Source organism: Pimephales promelas, chromosome 2, assembly GCF_988280905.1.
Source record: "Pimephales promelas chromosome 2, fPimPro1.hap1.1, whole genome shotgun sequence".
Taxonomy (NCBI): domain Eukaryota; kingdom Metazoa; phylum Chordata; class Actinopteri; order Cypriniformes; family Leuciscidae; genus Pimephales; species Pimephales promelas.
The window spans coordinates 13,550,491-13,573,117 of record NC_142770.1 but is presented as its reverse complement, the minus strand read 5'-3'; the positions used below and the strand labels follow the sequence as shown (position 1 = coordinate 13,573,117).

Here is a 22,627-nt window from a genome sequence, read left to right as displayed (position 1 = left end):
CTAGCAATATAGCAATATAACAACTCTGAATGATAATATGCTTTATGATCATGTAAAGTAAAAGTCTAATCAAACAAACCTAAATTTTTTTTATGCTGACTATCATTTTTATCTCAAAATTAGGGCTGTCAAACGATTAATCACATCCAAAATAAAAGTTTGTGTTTACATAATATTATGTGGGTGAACTGTGTATTTTGTATACATTATTTAAGAAAAAAATTACATTATTTATATATAAAATATTTATATTTATATATAATATAAATTATATATAAATCTATATAAAGTATATACATGAAAATATTTCTTCAATATATACAAGCATGTTGGTGTATTTATATATATATATAATAATTATACACAGTGTACCCACATATTTTATATAAACACAAACTTTTATTTTGGATGCGATTAATCACAATTAATCGTTTGACAGCGTTACTCAACATATGTCACATTGCAGAAATAAAATGGCTTGTGAACACTATTTTATATTGACTTTCATGCAGCTGGAGACTTTTAACCAGTTGCGAAAATGTCGCAAAATCGCTAAAATAATGGCTTCTCTTAAAAGGGATTGGACAAAAATATTGTTACACCTTTGTGTGAAAAAGATGAGTCATCAATATTTATTAAGGCTGTCAAACGATTAATCGCGATTAATTGCATCCAAAATAATGAATAAAAATAAGTTTGTGTTTACATAATGTATGTGGGTGCACTGTGTATAATTGTTTGTTATATATATAAATACACACACACATGCTTGTATATTTAAGAAAAAAAAATTATATATAAAAATTTTATATTTATATATAATATAAATTATATATAAATCTATATACATGAAAATATTTCTTAAATGTATACAAGCATGTGTGTGTATTTATATATGTAAAATAATTATACAAAGTGCACCCACATATATTATGTAAACACAAACATTTATTTTGGATGCGATTAATCGCGATTAATCGTTTGACGGCCCTAAATTATTTATGCATCAAGATGCCTGTTTTTGCCAAAGCTAGTTTGGACACTGACTAAAAAAAACACAAAACTGATATTCTACAGCATCACATCGTCACAGGAAATGACTTAATCAGACTGAGTTAACATTAAAGTGATACACTAGTGTGCTCTAGACTGTTTATTTTTATACCTCCATTTAGTCTGATTGCTGACTGTGTATTTCTCTCTGGTGTTTGCTGAGCTCTCACCCCCGGATGCTAGTACAGTAGCTTTGGGACCAGAGAATGATTAGAAGGAGAGAGAGAGAGAAGTTAGACAGAATTGGGATGGAGAGTAAAAAAGAAGGACACCAGGACAGAGAGGTGTGTGCGTGCCAGGCAGAGACTGCAGTGTGTGTCGTATATCTCCGCAGACAGCAGAACAGGACGGCATAGCAAGATTTGCACTCGACAAAGCAGGACAGATTTCAGCAATTTTTACATATTCAGTGGCATTTAGGTCTTCGTGTTGTTACCGACAGATTAGATATAAAGTCTTAACCTTGGCTCTTTTGCGACAGAATGACAGGATGTTCAGGTTCAGTTCATTTGAACTTTTTTGTGGAAGTATTCAGGGTCTCTGTTGAGGTTTCATACGTCCTCTGAGCTCTATGGATCCTCATGTCGTCTTTAGCCCAATGAAACGCTTCTGCATGTGTTACGGTGTCATTACGGTACGTACAGCCATACACATGGAAACAGGAGACTGCATTGCAACAATATTTCTTAATCGTTTCATTTTTGTTTTTTAGTAGGGCTGTCAAACGATTAATCGCGATTAATCACATCCAAAAATAAAAGTTTGTGTTTACATAATATATGTGGGTGCACTGTGTATAATTATTTTGTATATATATATATATATATAAATACACACACATGCTTGTATATATTTAAGAAATATTTTCATGTATATAGATTTATATATAATTTATATGATATGTAAATATAAATAAATATTCATGCATGTGTGTGTATTTATATATACAAAATAATCAGTGTTGTGCAAGTTACTTCCAAACTGTAATACATTAGGTATTACTGGTTACTGTTATTTAAAAGTAATTCATTACCTTACAATATTACTGTCCCAGAATTGTAATGCGTTACATTACTCATGTATTACTTTTGAGTTACTTTCACCAAAATAACTACAGAAGTAGAACTTAACTTTGGGGCTTCTAACGATATGCAATATGAAACCGAAATCGCGATTCGCCACATCCACGAACCTACAGAATCGCGACACACCTCTTCCAACTCCCAGCGTTATTCTCCTTACCGTCCATATCCAATGCTGCCTTATCTTTAAATTAGGCTATTAGTATTATTTGAAGTTAACATTATAAAATACGTAGACCTACAGCACAAAACTAGTTGAGGATAAATTATTTAAAATTGGGGAAGTCCAGCATTATGGACATGACATTTGCAGTCAAAACTTGAAATAAAAAGTCTCAGAAAATACATGTAGCCTATTGAAACGTATATAGGCTACTTCCTTAAAGGACTCCAGACATTAGACAAATATCAGTCTATGTTTTATTTTTAATATTAGGGAAAAGACACACATTCATGCGTGACAAAAAAAAATAGGAGGCAAAATATATTTTTTTGTAATTCTGTTAATTACACTGCGCAAATCGGATGAGGAAGGGTTGGCTCTCCAGTCTCCATAGAACTTAAAATATTCATTTTATTTTAGTTTTCGTGTTCGCATTTATGAGGAAAAAACAATGTTACAGACGCGACCGCTCTGAACTGGCACTAAAAGACTGCTTTAAAACTTTCACATAGTCTGTTGCCTTTAAGAAGTAAAAGCAGACAATACACTGTAATACAACTGTAATACAAGCCTCACTGAACATGTAACGAGTAAAATATTACTGAAAATTGATTAGTAATGCCTTACACTACTGCGTTACAGCAAAAAGTAATATGTTACTGTAATGTATTACTTTTGTAATGCGTTACTCCCAACACTGAAAATAATTATATTATAATTAAAAAGTGCACCCATATATATTATGTAAACACAAATAAATAAATAAAAAAAATCATGTCCCAATGATTTATGAATATGTTTCCTTGTTTTTAGCTTGGTTTAATGAAAACGAGGGAACAAAGTAATACAACATGGTCACAACTGAACTAAAACAGGAATAAATCTGCACAATGTGGTCGCGATGTAACCAGAATGAGTCGAATGAAATTAGTACAGTTTTTTTTAATTCAATGAAATGAATGTTTGATATTACAGTTCGATAATGTTTTTATTTAATTATTTGTATTTTTAGGGTATTTTACTGGACTAAATTATATTTATCAAATAGTTATAATCAATGTATTACCTGACAAAGAAGTCCAACTGAAACTGTCATAAATCTTGAATGCTTTTGGAGCACTTCTTTTTGAAAGAAGACACTTAGAAGATCTGAAAAAAGTTAGTTTTTAAAGTGAAACTAAAAAAGTTATGGAAGTTTAGTTTATTATGAAAAATGCACAAAAATACTATTTTTACATTATATATGAAATAGCCTATATAATTTACTAAACATGTTTTACTCTAAAACTGAAACTTTAAATCTAAACAAGTTGTGTTCCACATTTGAGGTTGATATCTCAAAAAAAGATTTTGTCTGGGCGCAGTACCAAACCTTTCCACTAGATGAAATTTGTCTCCCATTAAATTCCAATGCAGTAATTTTCAGCCCATTCTCACTCCCAAGGCGTCACCTAACTGACGCCTTGGGAAGCATTTGGACATGCTTCAATATCTGACGCTTTAGGCGCCCTTTAGCGTCAGTTAGAATGACGCCCTAGGATCGCGTGTACCCTACCCCCACCCCACACCTAAACCTAACAGCGTCCTCTAACAGACGCTTTCCTTTAGCGTCAGTTAGATGACGCCGTAGGATTGCGTCATGTAAGTGACGCTAAAGGGCGCCTAAAACGTCAAATATTGAAGCATGGTCAAAGGTGACGCCTTGGGGTGAGAATGCGTTGTAATTTTTGACCCAGAACCAGTCACAAGTGTGACTTATTTTTTCCAGGACCATTTAACCTTTTCAAATAAGGTTTATGATTTTTTTTGTGTTCACATAGCAAGTGCCAAAATCTTCGCCAAGTTTCGTACCATCTCGATGAAGTAAAAACTTTAAAAAAACTAAAAAACTAAAAAAAACTAAATGTGTCAGAACAGAACTGGAGAGTTTGTACAAATTTGTACAATGTGGTCACAATTTAACTAAAAAAATAGAACAAATTATTATGTAAAAAATGTGCGTATATATATATATATATATATATATATATATATTCTATACATGTATACACACCAATTTATGTATGCATATATATATATATATATATACACACAATATATATACACACATATTATATAAACAAAAACGTTTGTTAGATGCGATTAATAGTGATTCATCGATTTGACAGCACTTTTTTATAATTAAAACGTGAGAATTTTTTGTTTGCCATAAAATAAAATAAAATTCAAGATATATTCTCTGACAATGTCTTAATATTTTGAATTTATTAAAGTGAATTAATCTTGTTTTAATTATTTATTTATCTATTTTACTATTTGAAAAGCTATACAATAGTTTCAGAATTGATACTTTCTAAAATAGTTTATGTTTGTAAAAGATTATGCAGCAGTTTTGGGTCACAGATGGTAAAGTCATGTATAATAAAATTGTTTGTATTTTTTTTTTTTTTCAGTAAATTGGAGATGGTGTAAACTTTTATACTAGTGTAAAAGATGTGTGTCTCTGTGTTTCTAGAGTCAGGACTGGAGTAAGACCGATGATAGATTGTTGCAGGCCGTTGAACAGAATGATCCGGAAAAAGTATCCACGCTGCTGGTGAAGAAAGGTCTCTGCCCGTCCAAACTGGACACGGAGGGCAAATCAGCGTGAGTGGACTATTGATTTCAACTCAGATGTTAAACCTATATATACTCTGGCCTCGCTTTAGTGGCATTTAGTGGCAAAAATCAAAAACATTGCTCACAGGTTCCATCTTTGTGCATCTCGAGGTCGGTTGGATTGTCTAGAGGTCATCCTCTCTCATGGCGTGGACATCAATGTAACGGACGGCACAGGTACGATTTACTCGGCTAGTTTTACTAATGGAAGCATTGATGGAGTTCAATGAGATCTGTTGGTTTCTCTTCGTAGGTTTTAATGCTCTCCATCTTGCTGCCAAGAATGGACAGTCAGATTGTTTAAAGAGACTTCTTCAGGTAGGGGTCTTGAACATAATCCTAGAAAAATAGAGCTAATATTGATGTTCACTTGTAATGTTCGTCTTGTAGGAGAGGATGCCTGTCGACTCCACGGACAGTTTCGGGAGGACTTCCCTTCACCATGCTGGTAATAAAATATATTCAAACATTTTAACATTATACAAAACGTTGTATTTGTGTGTAATAGGAAGCTGTTTTTGGTTCATTGCGTATTTGTTTCTGTGCAGCTGTAAGCGGCTGCTTGTCCTGCACTGAGATTTTGTGGGACTTTAAAGCCAACCTTGATGCTCAAGATGGAGTAAGTTTATTTGAACACTATGTGAAAAGATCATTTACTCTTGTATGTGAAGTGACTTTCGAGATATACTTTTTATTAGTAAAGGCATTGGTGTATTGACCAAATGTTGAGTACAGGAAGTGGAAAATGTTGTTGAATTTCCTGTTTTCTCTTAGGATGGGTCAACTCCATTGATCCTGGGGGCCCAGATGAGCAGAGTCGAGCTGTGTGCCTTTCTTTTGGAACGAGGAGCCAATCCTAATTTACAGGATAACCAGGGCAGGTTGGATATGCTTTAGACAGCTGGTATACAATTTGGAGGATCTTAAAAATTTTATTTAGTTTTGTTTTATTTTCAAAAAGGACTAAAATAGATTATAAATATTAGATGAATTGTTGTCTTGTTGTTGCCAATTAAAATTTTCAAAACAGAAATCTGAACTAAAAATCAATTAAAGCTAAATACTGTAGAAATGAAAATAATAATAAAAATGACAAAGCACATAAGCTTAAACTATAAAAACCGATGAATTATATATAAATAAAATTATTAAATACTATAATAGCAAATAAATAATACTAAAGTAACGCTGGTTTAAATCACTATGTAAGAAAACTTTTGATAACTTTTACTTCAGTGAAAAGCCATCAGACGTGTATTTTTAATGTAATTGTTGTATTATTAATTTCTCACACAGGCACAATTTATCAAAATGAAAATACAGCAAAAAAACTATTAAACATAATTAAATAAAATAATTTTTTGTTTTGTTTTTGTTGTTGTTTTTAGTCCTTTTGAGTTGGTTTTTAATTAGTTTATTCTGTTCGCAATGCTTTATGGGATTATAGTTCTTTCCTTGTACCTTTATATTTTTGTCCAAATTTTTTTTTTTTTTTGCTTCAAATCAGTGTTTGTAATGTTATGATTCACCTTGTAGCTGGTTGGCTTAAAACAATTTTAAGGGATAGTTCATCCAGAAATTAAAGGAGTAGTTCACTTTTAAAAAAAACTTTTGCTGATAATTTACTCACCCCCATGTCATCCAAGATGTCCATGTCATTCTTTCTTCAGTCAAAAAGAAATTAAGGTTTTTGATGAAAACATTCCAGGATTTTTCTCCATATAATGGACTTCAATGGGAACCAAACGGTTCAAGGTCAAAATGACCGTTTCAGTGCAAACTGCAAACTGTTCAAAGGGCTTTAAAAAATTCCAGACGATGAATAAGGGTCTTATCAAGCGAAACGATCACTCATTTAAAAAAATTAAATAACAAAGTTTAAGTTTTATAAGCTCAAATGTTCGCCTTGCTCTGTTCTGTGATGCGCGTTCGTGACTCTCCTGTTCGAACTCGTTCATCAAAATGAACAAATCTTTTTTCGAGTCATTTGGTTCATTTAACGAATAAAATGAACGACTTGACTCGAAAAAAGATTTGTTCATTTTGATTAACGAGTTCGAACAGGAGAGTCACGCAGAACAGAGCAAGGCGAGCATTTGAGCTTATAAAACTTAAACTTTGTTATTTTTTTAAATCGTTTTGCTTGATAAGACCCTTATTCATCGTCTGGAATCATTTAAAGCCCTTTGAACAGTTTGCACTGAAACTGTCTTTTGGACCTTGAACCGTTTGGTTCCCATTGAAGTCCATTATATAGAGAAAAATCCTGGAATGTTTTCATCAAAAACCTCAATTTCTTTTCGACTGAAGAAAGAAAGACATGGACATCTTGGATGACATGGGGGTGAGTAAATTATCAGCAAAAGTTTTTTTAAAGTGAACTAATCCTTTCTGGGTAAACGATCCCTTTAATGAAGACTTTTTAAAAATCCCTATGGGAGAAATGGATGGAAAATATACTTACAGAACCCGTGCACTAATGCACTCTATTTGTCCTGTGTGGTATCATGTGTTTCGAGGCAGATCAGCGTTGATGTTGGCCTGCGAGAGTGACAGCATGGAGACTGTAGAGATGTTACTGAAGGGCGGAGCTAACCCACACCTAACCGACGCCCTGGGACATAACTCCGCCCACTACAGCATCACTGCCGGCAATCACAATATAACCCAGCTTCTGCAGAACGAAGGCGTGACCGCAGGTAACCACACATACATTTACTGTAGCCCTCACCTTTAATTCCTCAGAGAGAGGGGCCATCTGGAGCTTGGTGGTTCTTATTCCCCTCGCCTCTGATGTTTGGCCCCATCTCCACTTTGATACACTCGTAATCTGAGAGGAGAGACTAAAAAGCAGATGTTACGTTGGGTCAATGGATGAAAACATGGAGAAGTTTGCTAACTCGAGTTACAAAGGCTGATTGGAAACATATGTCGGACTGAGATGGAAATGGGATCCTAGTGTTAATAAAGGGCCCCTCCTGACAGAGTGATAAATGTGCTGCTTGTCTGCTTTCATGTTGCCTCTTTTTTTGACTGCAACAGCACACATGTGGTGGAACGGGAAGATTATATAGATTATATATGTTTAAACATGGTTTACTATGTGTTTTTGGAGTGGTGTGTGTAAGTCTCACCGCACTGCTGTCTGCTTCTTATTTCTGTCCTGTGCATTCCCAGCGGCTGAGGGTTCGAATGAGGAGGTAATTCTTATTAATGGCATTTTTTTCACAAATGCCATTAAAGGAGTAGTTCACTTTTTAAAAAAAACTTTTGCTGATAATTTACTCACCCCCATGTCATCCAAGATGTCCATGTCATTCTTTCTTCAGTCGAAAAGAAATTAAGGTTTTTGATGAAAACATTCCAGGATTTTCCCTATATAATGGACTTCAATGGGAACCAAACGGTTCAAGGTCCAAAAGACAGTTTCAGTGCAAACTGTTCAAAGGGCTTTAAACGATTTCAGACGATGAATAAGGGTCTTTTTTCGAGTCATTTGGTTCATACAATGAAAAAATGAACGAATTGACTCGGAAAAAGATTCGTTCATTTTGATGAACGAGTTCGAACAGGAGAGTCACGAATGTGCACCACAGAACAGAGCAAGGCGAGCATTTGAGCTTATAAAACTTAAACTTTGTTTTTTTTTTTTTTTAAATGAGTGATCGTTTCACTTGATAAGACCCTTATTCATCGTCTGGAATCGTTTAAAGCCCTTTGAACAGTTTGCAATTTGCACTGAAACTGTCTTTTGGACCTTGAACCGTTTGGTTCCCACTGAAGTCCATTATATGGAGAAAAATCCTGGAATGTTTTCATCAAAAACCTTAATTTCATTTCGACTAAAGAAAGAATGACATGGACATCTTGGATGACATGGGGGTGAGTAAATTATCAGCAAAAGTATTTTTAAAAGTGAACTACTCCTTTAATGCCACAACACTTTATCACATGCATACAAATAACTAAACCACAGAAAACCTTCAAAGACAGTCAGGGATGCATTTTTCTGCTGTAAAATAGCAATGTTTCACAAATATTGTTGTAATTCAATTTAGAGTAACTTAGACTAACTATTATCTAAACTGCTTGATTTGAAGGTGAAGTCTGAAACTCTTGCGCCCCTTGTGGCACCAGACTGAATTGCCAACTTCTTGCCTAAACTTCTGGTTTAAGATGGATTCACTGTTATCATTGTTCTACAATTTTTTTTGTGGCCGAAATCCAGCCATTTTAATAGGAATCCTGAAATCTTGAATTCTGTTTGAGGGGAAATTACTTTTCCACACAGATTTCGCTATATACTGTACATCACTACACTATTGACAATGGACTTTTTTGCCGGCAAAATTTTGCTAATGTGACCACACCTCATATAGTTGTATATAGTATATATATGGGAAAAGCATTTAATCCAATTTTCACTTTAACATCACAAAAGAATACATTTCACCTTTAAGTATTCACAACATTGACGTTGTGAAGACAGAAGCGCATGTTACAAATCTGACTAACACTGTTGCTACTAGCTTTGCTTTCTAACCTGTGCATCCTGAAACCCCAACCACTCCAGCAGGCTCCTCCTACTCCCAATCCCCCATCTAGCGGAACCACTCCCCGCAAGAGGAAAGCCCCTCCTCCTCCTAAATCTCCTGCTCAGGTACAACATGGGATTCATGGATCCTGTGAAACATTGCTGAAAAGGACAAATAAACACCGTAACAGCATGGACTTTTCATTTTGCGTGAAATTTAATTCCTTTAAATGCATGACAGTGGGTTTCATTAGTTCATAATTTCATGGATTATTTGTATTTATGTGCACAGGAGAACTTCTCGAAAACAAATTGTCTGGTTAATTTATAACCCGTTTGTACGCAGATGAATTTGTTCTTAACCTCATTCTAATGTTAATGAATTTGGAATATCCTAATTTAGTGATTTGCATAAAATATGCCTAGGCCATCTCCATATAAGGGCTTTCCTAGCAATTTGTTGTTTTTTTTGTGTGAAAACATTCGTACATAAATTTCACGCACAAATTTGTGCATACGCAAATGTACAAATAATCTGTTTGATTTTTTTTGGTATTTTTTCACAAATTCTGTTTTTTGAATTTAAATATAAGTTTATATTGAATTTTGAATTTGAATTTAAATTTAAGATTGTAATCTGTGATTCAGTCTGCATTTTCTGCATTATTAAAATTATAGGGCCCTAATTTCATACACATGCTTATTGAATGGCACCCATTGTTTTCACTTAAAGGCATGGCTTATGCTTACTAATTTTGCAGGGTCCGCCCCCTTCTTCAGACGCCTCAAGTATGCCACCTCCCCCTGACCCCACACAATCACCTGAATCCCAGAGCCCTTCTCCACCTTCTCCCGCCCCCAGGACCCAACGTCCCCCATCTGAAAACCTTGTGAGTGGCAACGAATGAAGCTTTTAAAGGGTTAGTTCACCCAAAAATGAAAATTCTGTCAGTATTTACTCACCCTCATGTTGTTCCAACCCCGTAAGACCTTCGTTCATCTTCGGAACACAAATTAAGATATTTAAGATATTAAGATCGCTCCTGCATACAGTCCATAGGCTTCTTGAGGGACTGGCTCTTGCTGTCCTCGAAAAGTCATTAAAGACATCGTTAAAATAGTCCAAGTGACTACAGTGGCTCAATCTTGAGTTTATCAAACGACGAGAACACTTTTGTGCGCAAAAAAACAACAAAAATAACGACTTTATTTCAACTATTCGTTTATTTCTCCCTCTGCGCGAGTCAGGTTACTAGTTTAATAGCGTAAGCTTCTGTTATTGTACGTCACACGCATCACACACACATGACCAGCGTCGGCCAATAGTGAGCCTACGTGTGACGTAGCTCTACGCAATCACACTACGTTAACGGACTATAGGCTTATGGAGAAGGAAGTGAATAGTTGAAATAAAGTCGTTATTTTTGTTGTTTTTTTGCGCACAAAAGTGTTCTCGTCGTTTGATAAACTTAAGATTGAGCCCCTGTAGTCACTTGGACTATTTTAACGATGTCTTTAATGACTTTTCGGGGACAGCAAGAGCCAGTACCTCAAGAAGCCTATGGACTGTATGCAGGAGCGATCTTAATATCTTAAATATCTTAATTTGTGTTCCGAAGATGAACGAAGGTCTTACGGGGTTGGAACAACATGAGGGTGAGTAAATACTGACAGAATTTTCATTTTTGGGTGAACTAACCCTTTAATGAATTGCAGCCCCAATTGTTCCAAAATAACCCATAGTCAGCGGTTACCGCCCATTTTAATCAATGTTGGGGGTAACGCATTACGAGATCCGCGAGTTACGTAATCAGATTACTTTATTCAAGTAACGAGTAAAGTTACGCATTATTTTTACAACAAAAAAGTTACTTTTCAAATAATTAACGCAAGTTACTTTCTTCTCCCACTTATTGACTATTAAATACTTTATGTATTTCAACTCACTTTTTTATTATCCAGTGCCTTTGCTGCTGACCTTCGGTTTTACACCTCGAGTTTACATCTCATAAGACTTAGACTTAGTCTGACTTTATAACACGCAATTGCAATTTATGTCTCGGAATTCTGACTTTATAACACGCAATTGCGACATTATATCACGCATTTATGACTTTATAACACGCAATTTCGAGATTATATCACGCATTTCTGACTTTAGAACACGCAATTGCGAGATTATATCACGCATTTCTGACTTTATAACACGCAATTGCGAGATTACATCACGCATTTCTGACTTTATAACACGCAATTTCAAGATTATATCACGCATTTCTGACTTTATATCTCGCAATTCTGAGAGATAAAGTCAGAATTGCGAGACGCAAACTCATAATTGTGAGATAAAAAGTTGCAAATATCTTTTAAAATGTTTTATTCTGTGGCCGAAACAAGCTTCCATAGCAATCCAGAATGGCAGCACAGCTAAAAGGTTTGTTTGAGCTGCACCCTCTACTGTACAGGCGTGAATTTACATTTCCTTCGTCCTGAGGAAATTCATTTGACGTGTGATGGTAGCGTAACTCATTACTCTCCATCCATATGCATTACTTTCCATTTCCTAAGTAACGCAACCGCTTACTTTTTTAGGGAGTAACGCAATATTGTAATGCACTGCTTTTTAAAAGTAACTTTCCCCAACACTGGTTATAATAATGTACACATTTCGTAATTTGAAATAATCACATACGCAGTTTTCCACGTGACTACGTTGCAATGTGTGTTTGTGTGTCAGACGGAGGATGAGGAGGTCTTTGAAGAGATCCGTAAGCTCAGGCTGGAGAGAGGTCGCCTATTGCAGAAAATTAAAGTTCTGGAGCAGCAGCAGAGTAGCGCCACCACTGCCCTGGAGGAGGTACTGCACTTCTTTAACTATAATACACTTTTTAGCACTGACGGGGAACAAAATGAAATTTTAAAGTCACATTTCAGTTAAAGGGGATGCTTTACCTTCAGAAAAATCTGATTGTGAACCGCAGGAGTCCTCGCCAATAAATCAAAACATATGAAATTTGAAGGATTTTGTTGAATGATAATTGTTTTTCAGCTGAACTCTCTGAGAGAGCGCCTGAGCGAGACTGAGGCAGAGCGTGACCGGCTGCTGGCCGAGCTGGAGGAGTTGAGAACGGCTCGGGTGAGCGGCGTGACCTGTGACTCGGAAGACGCCGAAGACTCAGATGACATGCTGGACTTCCCTGGTTAGCCAAGAACACTTCCTGACACATCAAGATCAATGAACTTCAGTTTGAAACTTTGGTTTGAAAGACTCTGATAAGTGTACATTATTTTAACATTTTTATATGCATGTCATCAGGAGCAGAGAAGTTACTGTCTAGGCAATCACGAGGACTAGATGCTGATTCGCCGGCGAGCCGGGACGAGAGCGCCTCACAGGGCAATCCTGCCATGGTGGAGCAGCTTCGCAGAAAAGTGGAGGAACTGACCTCACAGAATGCCGAGCTGGTTCTCAAAGTGCAGGTGGAGCCTCTTTCCTTTAAACACTCACATGCAGACAAAGCATTAAAATCACAGGCATGCACACACGCACATAGATGTTTTTGCAGCTTTTTAAAGGTTGTTCAGATGTCCAAGATAAAAACAGACATATATGCACTAACCACATACTGCATCTGACCTGATTCTTAAAGCGCCACAGTTAACCTGATGCTGGATATATAGCTCATATATTCACTTTGAATCAGCATATTTTAACATAATGTTTACAGCATATAATGTGGTGAAATACCTAGACTTTTTACTTTTTGTATTATTATTATTCTCAATGGTGATTCTCAATGTTTTTTTTTTACATTGAAAAACATAAATGCTTAAATACATCATTATTTATAGCATAACGCTAATAACAATGTGTTTTTTTGCATTGAAGTATAAGTTGGAAATGTGCTTAACTGTAACATAAAAAGGTCATGATGCAAAAACAAAATCTAAAATGTGCCTTATTTTCATAAGAATAAAATAAATTGTTTTACTTTAGACAAATTTCTTGATAATCAGATCAAACCAAATAGAGATGGCGTTACATGTTGACATACCTCCCAATTTTAAATCACGGTCTAAAGCTAAAACACAGCTGACATTATAATAGCACTAATCAGATCAGTGTGGTACTGTTGCATATTCTGGTAAAAATAGCACGGCATGTAATGCTAAGTGCTAATATGGCATTCCACTTGCAAAGCCCTTGTGGGAAATGTTTGGGGAACGCTCAGTCGAAATTGTTTGTAGCAAATTGAATACTTATAACTACACCTTTGACATAAGTCAATGTTTACAAGAGCTCTCAAAAACTGGGTTGTATTTCACTGAAGTCCAGGGTTCAACAAACAGATCAAAGAACACTATAAGGGTAATGGCTGAGGCAAACGACATGTGCTGTCTTTAAAGAGAAATCTATAAAACATTTCCATTGCAGATGCTGGAGATGTTTGAGAAGGATGACACGGATATGCAGAGCTCGGGTCCAGATTTTGTTTCCACGGCTCAGTATGAATCTCTGAGGAAAGAGTTTGAGGAACTACAGGAGAAATACGCCAGAACCCAGGCTTCAACTGAAGCCTCAAGCATTGCAGAGGATCCTGGGTAATGTAGTTCGAATGAAATCAGACTAATGTCAATCTTTTTCTTGATATGATTCAGATTAAACCCGATTCAGGTAATCACTACTACGTGTCGCCAAGACTTCAGTGAGTTCATTTTCACCCTGGAGATTAGAGGAATTCTCATTTGCAATGTCATTATGTTCCTTTCCTTGTTTCTTTCCTGGATGTTATCCACCTTATTTTTTTAACTTGAATGTGCAAGGCTTTCGTTGTCATTCGCTTCCAGGTATTTTACCTGTCCAAGAACTGGTGCTTGATACTGCAAACTGGTATTTGTTATAATAAGATTTTAAATGCATTATCATAAATCATAAACAAATATATCATAAACACACTGGTTTGTTGTGCAATTAGTTTTACAGTTTACTGAAATTTGTTATTATTCTAGTTATTTCGACAAGCAAAACAAATTTAAAAATAAAATTGCTGAATTTAAGTGACCGCTTATTTTACACAATATTTACTCAAAATGAACTAAATTAATTAGTTACTGTAATTTAATTATTTTTCCCTTGAAAATGTAAAGTAAGGGATTACTCGTAATTTATCTGTAATTTAATTACAGTTACTTCTGATGTAATTGAGGTAAATACTGTGTATAGATCAATCCGATCTCACAGCGATTCGTATGCATTTTATGAGGCGTCTAAATATTACGACCACACTCGTACATATGAAAAATTCGTATGTATGAAAAAAGTGTGAAATGTCATGAGATCAGACATAAAACAATAGTGGGTTTAACATCAAAATGTATTGTCTGATGCTAAAAAGTATGTTTTTATAATGTAACCTTCTCCACCTTGGTCAGTTTAAGGATAATTCATGCAATTTTATAGTATTTATTTGAAAGAATTAAATCAGATTCATGTCTATCCTTGATTGATATGGGATTTTGAAAGTAATTAGTAATTAAAAGTAATTAAATACGTTTTAGAGAGAGTAATTAGTACAGTAATCTAATTACACTGTTGAAGAGGTAATTAGTAACTAGTAACAGTGTTGTGTATATATATATATGTGTGTGTGTGTGTGTGTAAAGAGAAGATTGACCATTGAAAAGGATGTTGTTGGTAGATATTGGAACTTGCACTAAACTATCTACCACTCATGCACTTATGAATCCTGTCAAGTAATTGAAATTTTTGCTTTTCTTCTCAGATCTGAAGAGAAAGAGGAGAAACATCAAAACACAATGAAGGAACAGTTGGCCCAAGCCCAGGCAGAGTTAGAGGAACTCAAAGAACAGATGCTCCTTGGGGTCTACTCCGTGGAGGACGCAGGAGCGAAGACTGAAGCCTCTGAGAAAGGGGCAAATTTGGAGACCCAGCAGCTGAAAGCAAGGGTGCAGGAACTAGAGGCGGAGCTATCCATAAAAAAGAAAGATGGGGAGAGGCTTGAAGGTGACAATGACACCATCCAACAGCTGAAAGAGAGGGTAAAGGAACTTGAGGCAGATCTGCAGGATAGAAGGAAAGGGAAAGAGGGAGAAGAGGAGACCGAGACAGTTGTGAGCCTCAAAAAGCGGGTGGAAGAGTTGGAAAAAGCCCTGGAGCAAAGCAAAACGGCTGAGCGTAAGGAGGGCGAGGGAGCGCCAGTGAACGGGTTCCAGACACGGGTGGAAGAACTTGAGAGGGAGTTGAAAGATAGCGTCCCTCGAGTTCGGTTTGAGGAGGTTCAGGTCACTTTGGGTCTTCAGCTTAACCAGATAGCTCAAGAACGAGCCGACGTGGCTGCACGACTCAACCAGGCCTTGCTGGAGCTGGAAAGGCTCCGCCCCCCTTCCCACATAGACGAAAATGAGGACGACGAGGACCCGTCTGAGAGCTCAGAGGTTTCCATTGCATCTGGTGAGTGCACCTGTTGTCCCTCCGAGACTCTTGGAAATAGCCATTTGATTCGAGCCTTTAAATATAACTAATTTTCGACCAATCAGAGCACTCCCTGCATCTGTCGCCGGGGGGACGGACCTTGGAGGCGATACAGGAGGAGCTGGAAGTTGCGAGGCAAGAGGCAGCACAAGCTCTGGACAGCCTGTGTGCTGAGAGAGAGAGCCGGGCTCATGACGTACTACAACTGAGAGATGCAATACCACTTGCGAAACACCAGGAGGCGCTGTCCGCAGTAGCCCAGCAGCTAGCTCAAACTGAAAAAGAGCTGCAAGCGGAGAGGGCGCTGCGTGAGCATGCTCAAACTGAGCTCGCCAGGCTGCAAGCCGAGCTGCAGGCGCTGCAAAAAGACTCCGTTAGCAAGGAAGAACATGATAAAGTCAAGGTGAGTTACACAAGATGCTATTTGCATATAATCCGCTCTTTTTAATTATGCACTTCACAAAAGAATTGATTCGCTTATGTAAAGTAGATTTCTCAAAGGTACTAAAATTAAAATGGCTATCCATGAATCCAAATATACCTAATTAATAAATATATGAAAAGAGTAGTACTGTTCATATTCGTAAAACAGTTAGGTGAAAGTACCTACTATTGGCGAGAGAGTGCGAATCTGAGGAACAGATTCTTTCCCATGAGACTTGTGAATATTAGTAATCATCCAAGATGTCCATGTCTTTCTTTCTTCAGTCGAAACGAAACGAGGTTTTTGATGAAAACATTCCAGCATTTTTCTCCATAAAAAGCACTTTACTGGGAACCCAAACGGTTCAAGGTCCAAAAGACAGTTTCAGTGCAAACTGTAAACTGTTCAAAGGGCTTTAAACAATTCCAGACGATGAATAAGGGTCTTATCAAGCATTAAAAAAAAACAAAAAAACAAAGTTTTATAAGCACAAATGCTCGCCTTGCTCTGTTCTGTGATGCGCGTTCGTGACATCAAAATGAACGAATCTTTTTCCGACTCAATTTGTTCATTTCGTTCGTTGAATTAACTAAATGACACGAAAAAAGATCCGTTCATTTTGATTTGTACGAATCAAATTTGATTTGAACGAAGATTTATTTTATGCTATAAATACCACCTGGCCAAAGCGACCGGTGACACGTCACAGTGCAATACCGGTTGAAAACGCTTGAGTTTTCTTCCGTTTTCCAACTGTACATTGGAATGAAATGGCTCACATTTATTCACACCTCTACTAATGAATCCAATGTATCATCTGCACTCGGATTCGCTTCCATGGTGCTGTCAAGTTCGACTTGCAGTCTGTGAGGTAAACTAACGCTATTGGCTATTTGAAAAAAGGGAGGAGCCATTCAATATGTCCCGCCTTAGCTTCCTGTTTCAGTGGAAATTACTTCAACACATCATACAAAGCTGCACTTCAGTGAGCCTTTAAAGTTTAATAGCACTCGCTTCCAACATAATGAGGACGTGACAGAAACGCATCAAATTTACATCAAATTTTAGTATTCAGTAAGTAATAAACTAGCATTCTTAAATCTTAAAAACAGAGGTTCTGTATTGGCAATGAAGAACTATTCATTGCACAAAAGGTTCTTTGTTGTGGAAAAAGGTTTAGATTATTAAAATGTTCTTCACATTTAAGAAATAAAATGATTATTTTAAGAACTGTTAAAAGGTTCTTTGGGGAACCCAATATTTCTACTTTGGCATCACAGCGAAAAGCCCCTTTTATGAACAAATTTTTAAGAGTAGACTATGGTATACTAAGCTTGATTCTTCCTCACTCCAGGCAGAGCTAGAGCTCTCTCTAGAGGAGAGTCGGAAGATTGCGACAGCAGCGCAGGATTCTCTGAGTGAGAGAGAGACCGAGTTGAAAGAGCTGCGATCTCAGAAAGCTTCAGAACAGGGACTGGTGTCCAAAGAAGACCACGAGGCCCAGAGACTCTCCCTACAGGCTGAGATCAACACGCTGACAGCCCAGTTAGCTGAGCTAGCACGCAAGCATGAGAAGACCTGCACTGAGGTATGAATGCACTTGTTGTCCTTGATGTTTCCACTCCACCTATTTGCACATATCTTAAAAAAAAGTGTCCCTCCGCAGGTGTTCCAGGTGCAGCGGGATGCTTTATTTAACAAGAGCGAGCGTCAGGTGGCTGAATCTCAGCTGGAGACGGTTAAAAAGCAGCTGGCGGATCTTCAGGCTGAGTCCACCCACATCCAACAGCTGCACCAGGACATCCAGCACTCGCAGGGGCTCGTCAAAGAGAAAGACCGCAAGGTGTGAGGGAGGAAGAGTCTCCATAAGGGAATTGAGTTTTAACGATCATTAAAGACAGTCCTACTGTGAGCTACAAAATTAATCGGTGGTATATGCTCTCGTTGAAGCCATCAGCCCACATTAGTTCAACTACTTTTTTAATAATCTAGTTCAATAGTAGAATTCCTGGTGAAAAAGACTATATTTCCCATGATTCAGCAAAAAAACTTCACCAATCAGGTAAGCAAATCGCACCAAAAGACCAGACAAACGGCACCAAAATAACACGTTAATATTGAGGAACTTACATTTTAGACACAATACTGCTTTTTTGTCTGTGTGTTTTCATGTTTTATGGGGATTTTACATAGACATAATGATTTTTATACTGTACAGACTGTATATTCTATCCCTTAACCTAAACCTACACATCACAGAAAACTTTCTACATTCTTATATTTTCAAAAAAAAACATAATTTAGTCTGATTTATAAGCTGTTTTCCTCATGGGGACCAAAAAATATCCTCATAACGCAGGGTTTACTTGGACCACACACACAAACGCACTGAATAAATCATTGGCATTGAACCGTATTAAACTAATCGGTTAAGTAAATAATTCAATGACTCACTTATAGAGAGTTTCATTCCTGAGTGAATTAGTGTGTTTGAATGAATTAATTGAGCAAATGAAGTTTTTGAACTAATACGTTTGTGTAAGATAAATTGACTATATAGCATTTTTTTGCCCCTATAAACCTGTTCACGCAAAGGACAATAACTATAACTAATAATCATTTTTATTCTATGAGAAATTATCACGATAACGCTGCAGAGGAACGATATTGTTGGAATCACTTTCAGATCGCTTTTCCAGCCAATGAACGATACAAACATTGAAAGCCAATCAGAATCAACCAGACTTTAAAGAGCTTGAGCATTGAAAGCAGCAGACGACACAACTCATTATAATAAACAGAACCTTATCGAGGGTTAGTGTGGACGCTAATATGGTCATGGTTCTTTTGCAGAAAGATTCAAATTTCAAATTTGAGGGCAGTTACTGACTCTTGTATAAAAAAAAAATCTAATTAAATCCATGTTATGTAAAACATCTGACATTCAGTGACATCTTTTTCTAAACCTGATCCATACTCAGCATTTATTAGAAGAATCAAACAGGCAGGGATCAACAACAGCAAAGGCATAGACAAACCAGATACAGGCAGAGGGTCGAGGCAGGCAGTGAGAATCAGAGTCCAGTGAAAACAGTCCAGGGTCAGGGCAGGCAGAAAAGGGTCAGCAACGATAATCAATCCACAGGTCAAAAAATTCAGGACACAAACAAAGGAGAAAGACGCTCAGAAATGCTACTAACAGTAAAACAAGACTTTGCAGTGAGTGAATGAGAACACAAGGTATTTATAGTGTGAACTGAGAACCAGGTGAATGAGATGAGTGCTGATGAGTCTGGGCAGTGAGTTCTGGGAAATGTAGTCTGGTGTGGAGTGCCCTCTGGTGACTCTCAAGGGCACCGTTACAGCATGCATGTTTGTCCAGATGCAAAAACCCATGAAATGGAGATTTGATTCTTTCTTTTCCCTCCTTCTTAGATCACAGAGTTGTCTAAGGAGGTGTTTCGTCTGAAAGAGGCTCTAGGGGCTTTGAGTCCCCCACTGGGACGTTCCCAATCTCCACCATCCTCAGGGACACCTGGACAACAGCTGGCACTGCAGAACCGTGTGACCACACTTACACAGCAACTCCAGGTACTGTAAGCGTAAACGTGATCCTCCCTTTATCAGTTTTGCGTTTTCTTCCAGGAACGAACACATAACAATATTCCTAATTTACATAATTCCCGCACACGCACGCATACACGCACACAAAAAAGTGATGAGGCCTGGTTTAAGTTGCTTAAAGGGTAACTAAACCCCTGGTCAGAGCCTGACTCCACCCACTGGCAATATTTGAAAATGCTGAAAAAGTGGGCTGACCCCAGCGGAGATAGAGGGGACGAAATAGATGCTAAAACACTATCCTGATCGTTTTCAATACTCACAATTCCAATTCCTGACTCGCTACAGTGGTTTTGACGAAACAAGCTGGTTTTTATACTGCCAAGGGCGTAGCTCGCGTGGTGAGCTGAAACCTGCGTACGTCACGAAGTGCCGAACATCCAATAGGAAAATTCAACTGCAGTAGCCACCGTTCAACCTGAAGAGCGCAGCACTGAGACGTTTTTACACCATATATTGTAGAATTGTGGATTGTCAAAAAAGTTACTCGAATCAATGACTGGTATTAAAAAAAGTTGGTTTAGTGTTTAGTTACTCTTTAAGTTAAAACTTCCGGTTATTGAAAGTGGGTGTGACATTTTCAAAACAAGCTTGAAGTGATTGACCAATCACAGCACACTGGTCCAGCCGACCAATCAGAGCACACGGTGGTTTCTGGAAGGTGGGGCTTCATATGGCGCTTTTCCACTGCGTGGTACGGTACGGCTTGCGTTAAATGGTACCTGGTATGTTCCAAAGGTACCGTACCGGTACTAAAATGTGACGTGAAACACTGCAGGTCACTGATTGGTCAGACAGAATCGTCACTACCAGCGTCATTGTATTTGCGACACTAGAAACCAAACACGCTAGATTTAAATAGCTAGTAACAGCCACCGCTCTAGCGACTGCTTTTGAACTAATCCCACCCACTTTAAAGCGGTACTAACTGTAGTGGAAAAGCAACCGAGCTAAAGCTAAACGTGTCGTGCCGAATCGTTTTACGCAGTGGAAAAGCGAAGCGAGCCGAACCGAACTGTACCGAGCCGTACCAGCAGTGTAAAAGCGCCAATAGAGACAGTAACTGAAAAGAGTGTTACTGACAGACTGGGACGTGAGGTGCTGCAACAATGAAAAATATGTGAAAAATAATGAACATTCAAGCATGAAAAACTATTCTAAAAGACCCAAAAAACGAAATCCAGACTTTGTAGAAGTGAATACAACCAAGTCTTTTCTTTCTTCTTGTGCTCAGGACTGGGAGCGCAAACACAAGGCTGTCGTTTCTATATATCGTTCTCATCTATTAGCTGCTGTACAGGTGAGAATCATAAACCCAACCTTACTTCTACAGGAACATCTGATGTCTTCTATTACTCTCATCTGAGCAACTGTTTTTGACCTTAACAGGGTCGGATGGATGAAGAAGTTCAGGCGCTTTTGCTCCAAATCCTCCGTATGACACAAAAAGGTCAAAATTAGTTGCTTTTTAACTAACAGCTATACATACCCTTGAGCCGAAGCGTATCAGCACTGTGCATCGTCACTGAGAGGCATTGAAACTATAAATGAGAGGATGTAGTTTTGGAACATTTCCTGTATACCTGATGATTTATGAGGGAGAACACTGATAATTTTGTACCACGTTTCAATAAACACTGAGAAACGCTGCTTGTCTTTCTTTGCAACTTTATGAGGATCACGTCTGTTAATACAGGTTTTCCTTTTCAATCAGAAGATTATTTCAAGTAAAAATGTATAATTTGATTATTATCTCTTCATTCAAACCAATATCATTTTTTTATCCAACAAAAGGAGATACTTTGCAGAATGTCCGAGCTGCTCTTTTCCTTAACTTAAAAATACATTGAAAGAAATGAATACATTTATTTAGCAAGGATGCATTAAAATAATCAAAAGTGAAAGTTAAGACATTTATAAATGCTGTTTCAAATAAATGGTGTTCTTTTTAACTTTTGATTCATCGAAATTTCCTCGATAGAATGCATCACAGTTTCTACAAAAATATGAAGTAGCATAACTTTTAACATTGATAATAAGAAATGTTTCTTTAAAGCGTCATTTCTGAAGGATCATGTGACACAGATGCTAAAAATTCAGCTTTGCGTCACAGAAATAAATATTTTACAAAATTTCACTCTATTACTATTATTTTTACTGTATATTTGATCAAAGAAATGCAGCCTTTGTGAGCATGAGACTTCAAAAAAAAAAAAATCTTACCGATCACACACTTCTGAATGGTAGTATCTACGGTGAAAAAAACCCATGGATTCCGATTTTCTCAGATCGGATTCAGGCCTCATTCATATATGTGGTAATAAATCGGATATGTGCATTTGCATGTGCCATGTAAGCAGACAAATCAGATATTCCCCAGTAAATGCGAGTTGTACGTCATTAAAATAGTGCGCGATTTAAGAAAGGATACACACAGTGGAGCAATAAAAAAGTTGGATATAGTTCGAAAATCGGATTTGGGTATCAAGACCTGCAGTGTAAATGCAGCCTTAAAGGATGACATTCATTTTTGGGAGTACTGTTCCTTTAAAAATAAATCAAACATTTTCTTATCATTTTCCCTTCCTGTTCAGTTTTA

At 37.1% G+C, this 22,627-nt stretch overlaps 1 protein-coding gene across 1 annotated transcript; it reads left to right on the top strand.

Annotated features, from left to right (window-relative positions):
• The first annotated feature begins 1,223 nt into the window (after positions 1-1,223).
• Positions 1,224-21,677, top strand: ankrd24 (ankyrin repeat domain 24). The gene is made up of 22 exons (XM_039695041.2): positions 1,224-1,687; positions 4,814-4,944; positions 5,045-5,133; positions 5,210-5,274; positions 5,347-5,404; positions 5,505-5,575; positions 5,731-5,837; positions 7,480-7,655; positions 8,134-8,156; positions 9,530-9,616; positions 10,252-10,380; positions 12,228-12,347; positions 12,540-12,690; positions 12,807-12,970; positions 13,926-14,092; positions 15,274-15,962; positions 16,049-16,386; positions 17,762-17,995; positions 18,074-18,250; positions 19,843-19,998; positions 21,263-21,328; positions 21,418-21,677. Exons 1-22 carry the CDS (start codon positions 1,625-1,627, stop codon positions 21,487-21,489), a joined length of 3,333 nt encoding a protein of 1,110 aa, XP_039550975.2. The 5' UTR covers positions 1,224-1,624; the 3' UTR covers positions 21,490-21,677.
• The last annotated feature ends 950 nt before the right edge of the window (positions 21,678-22,627 follow it).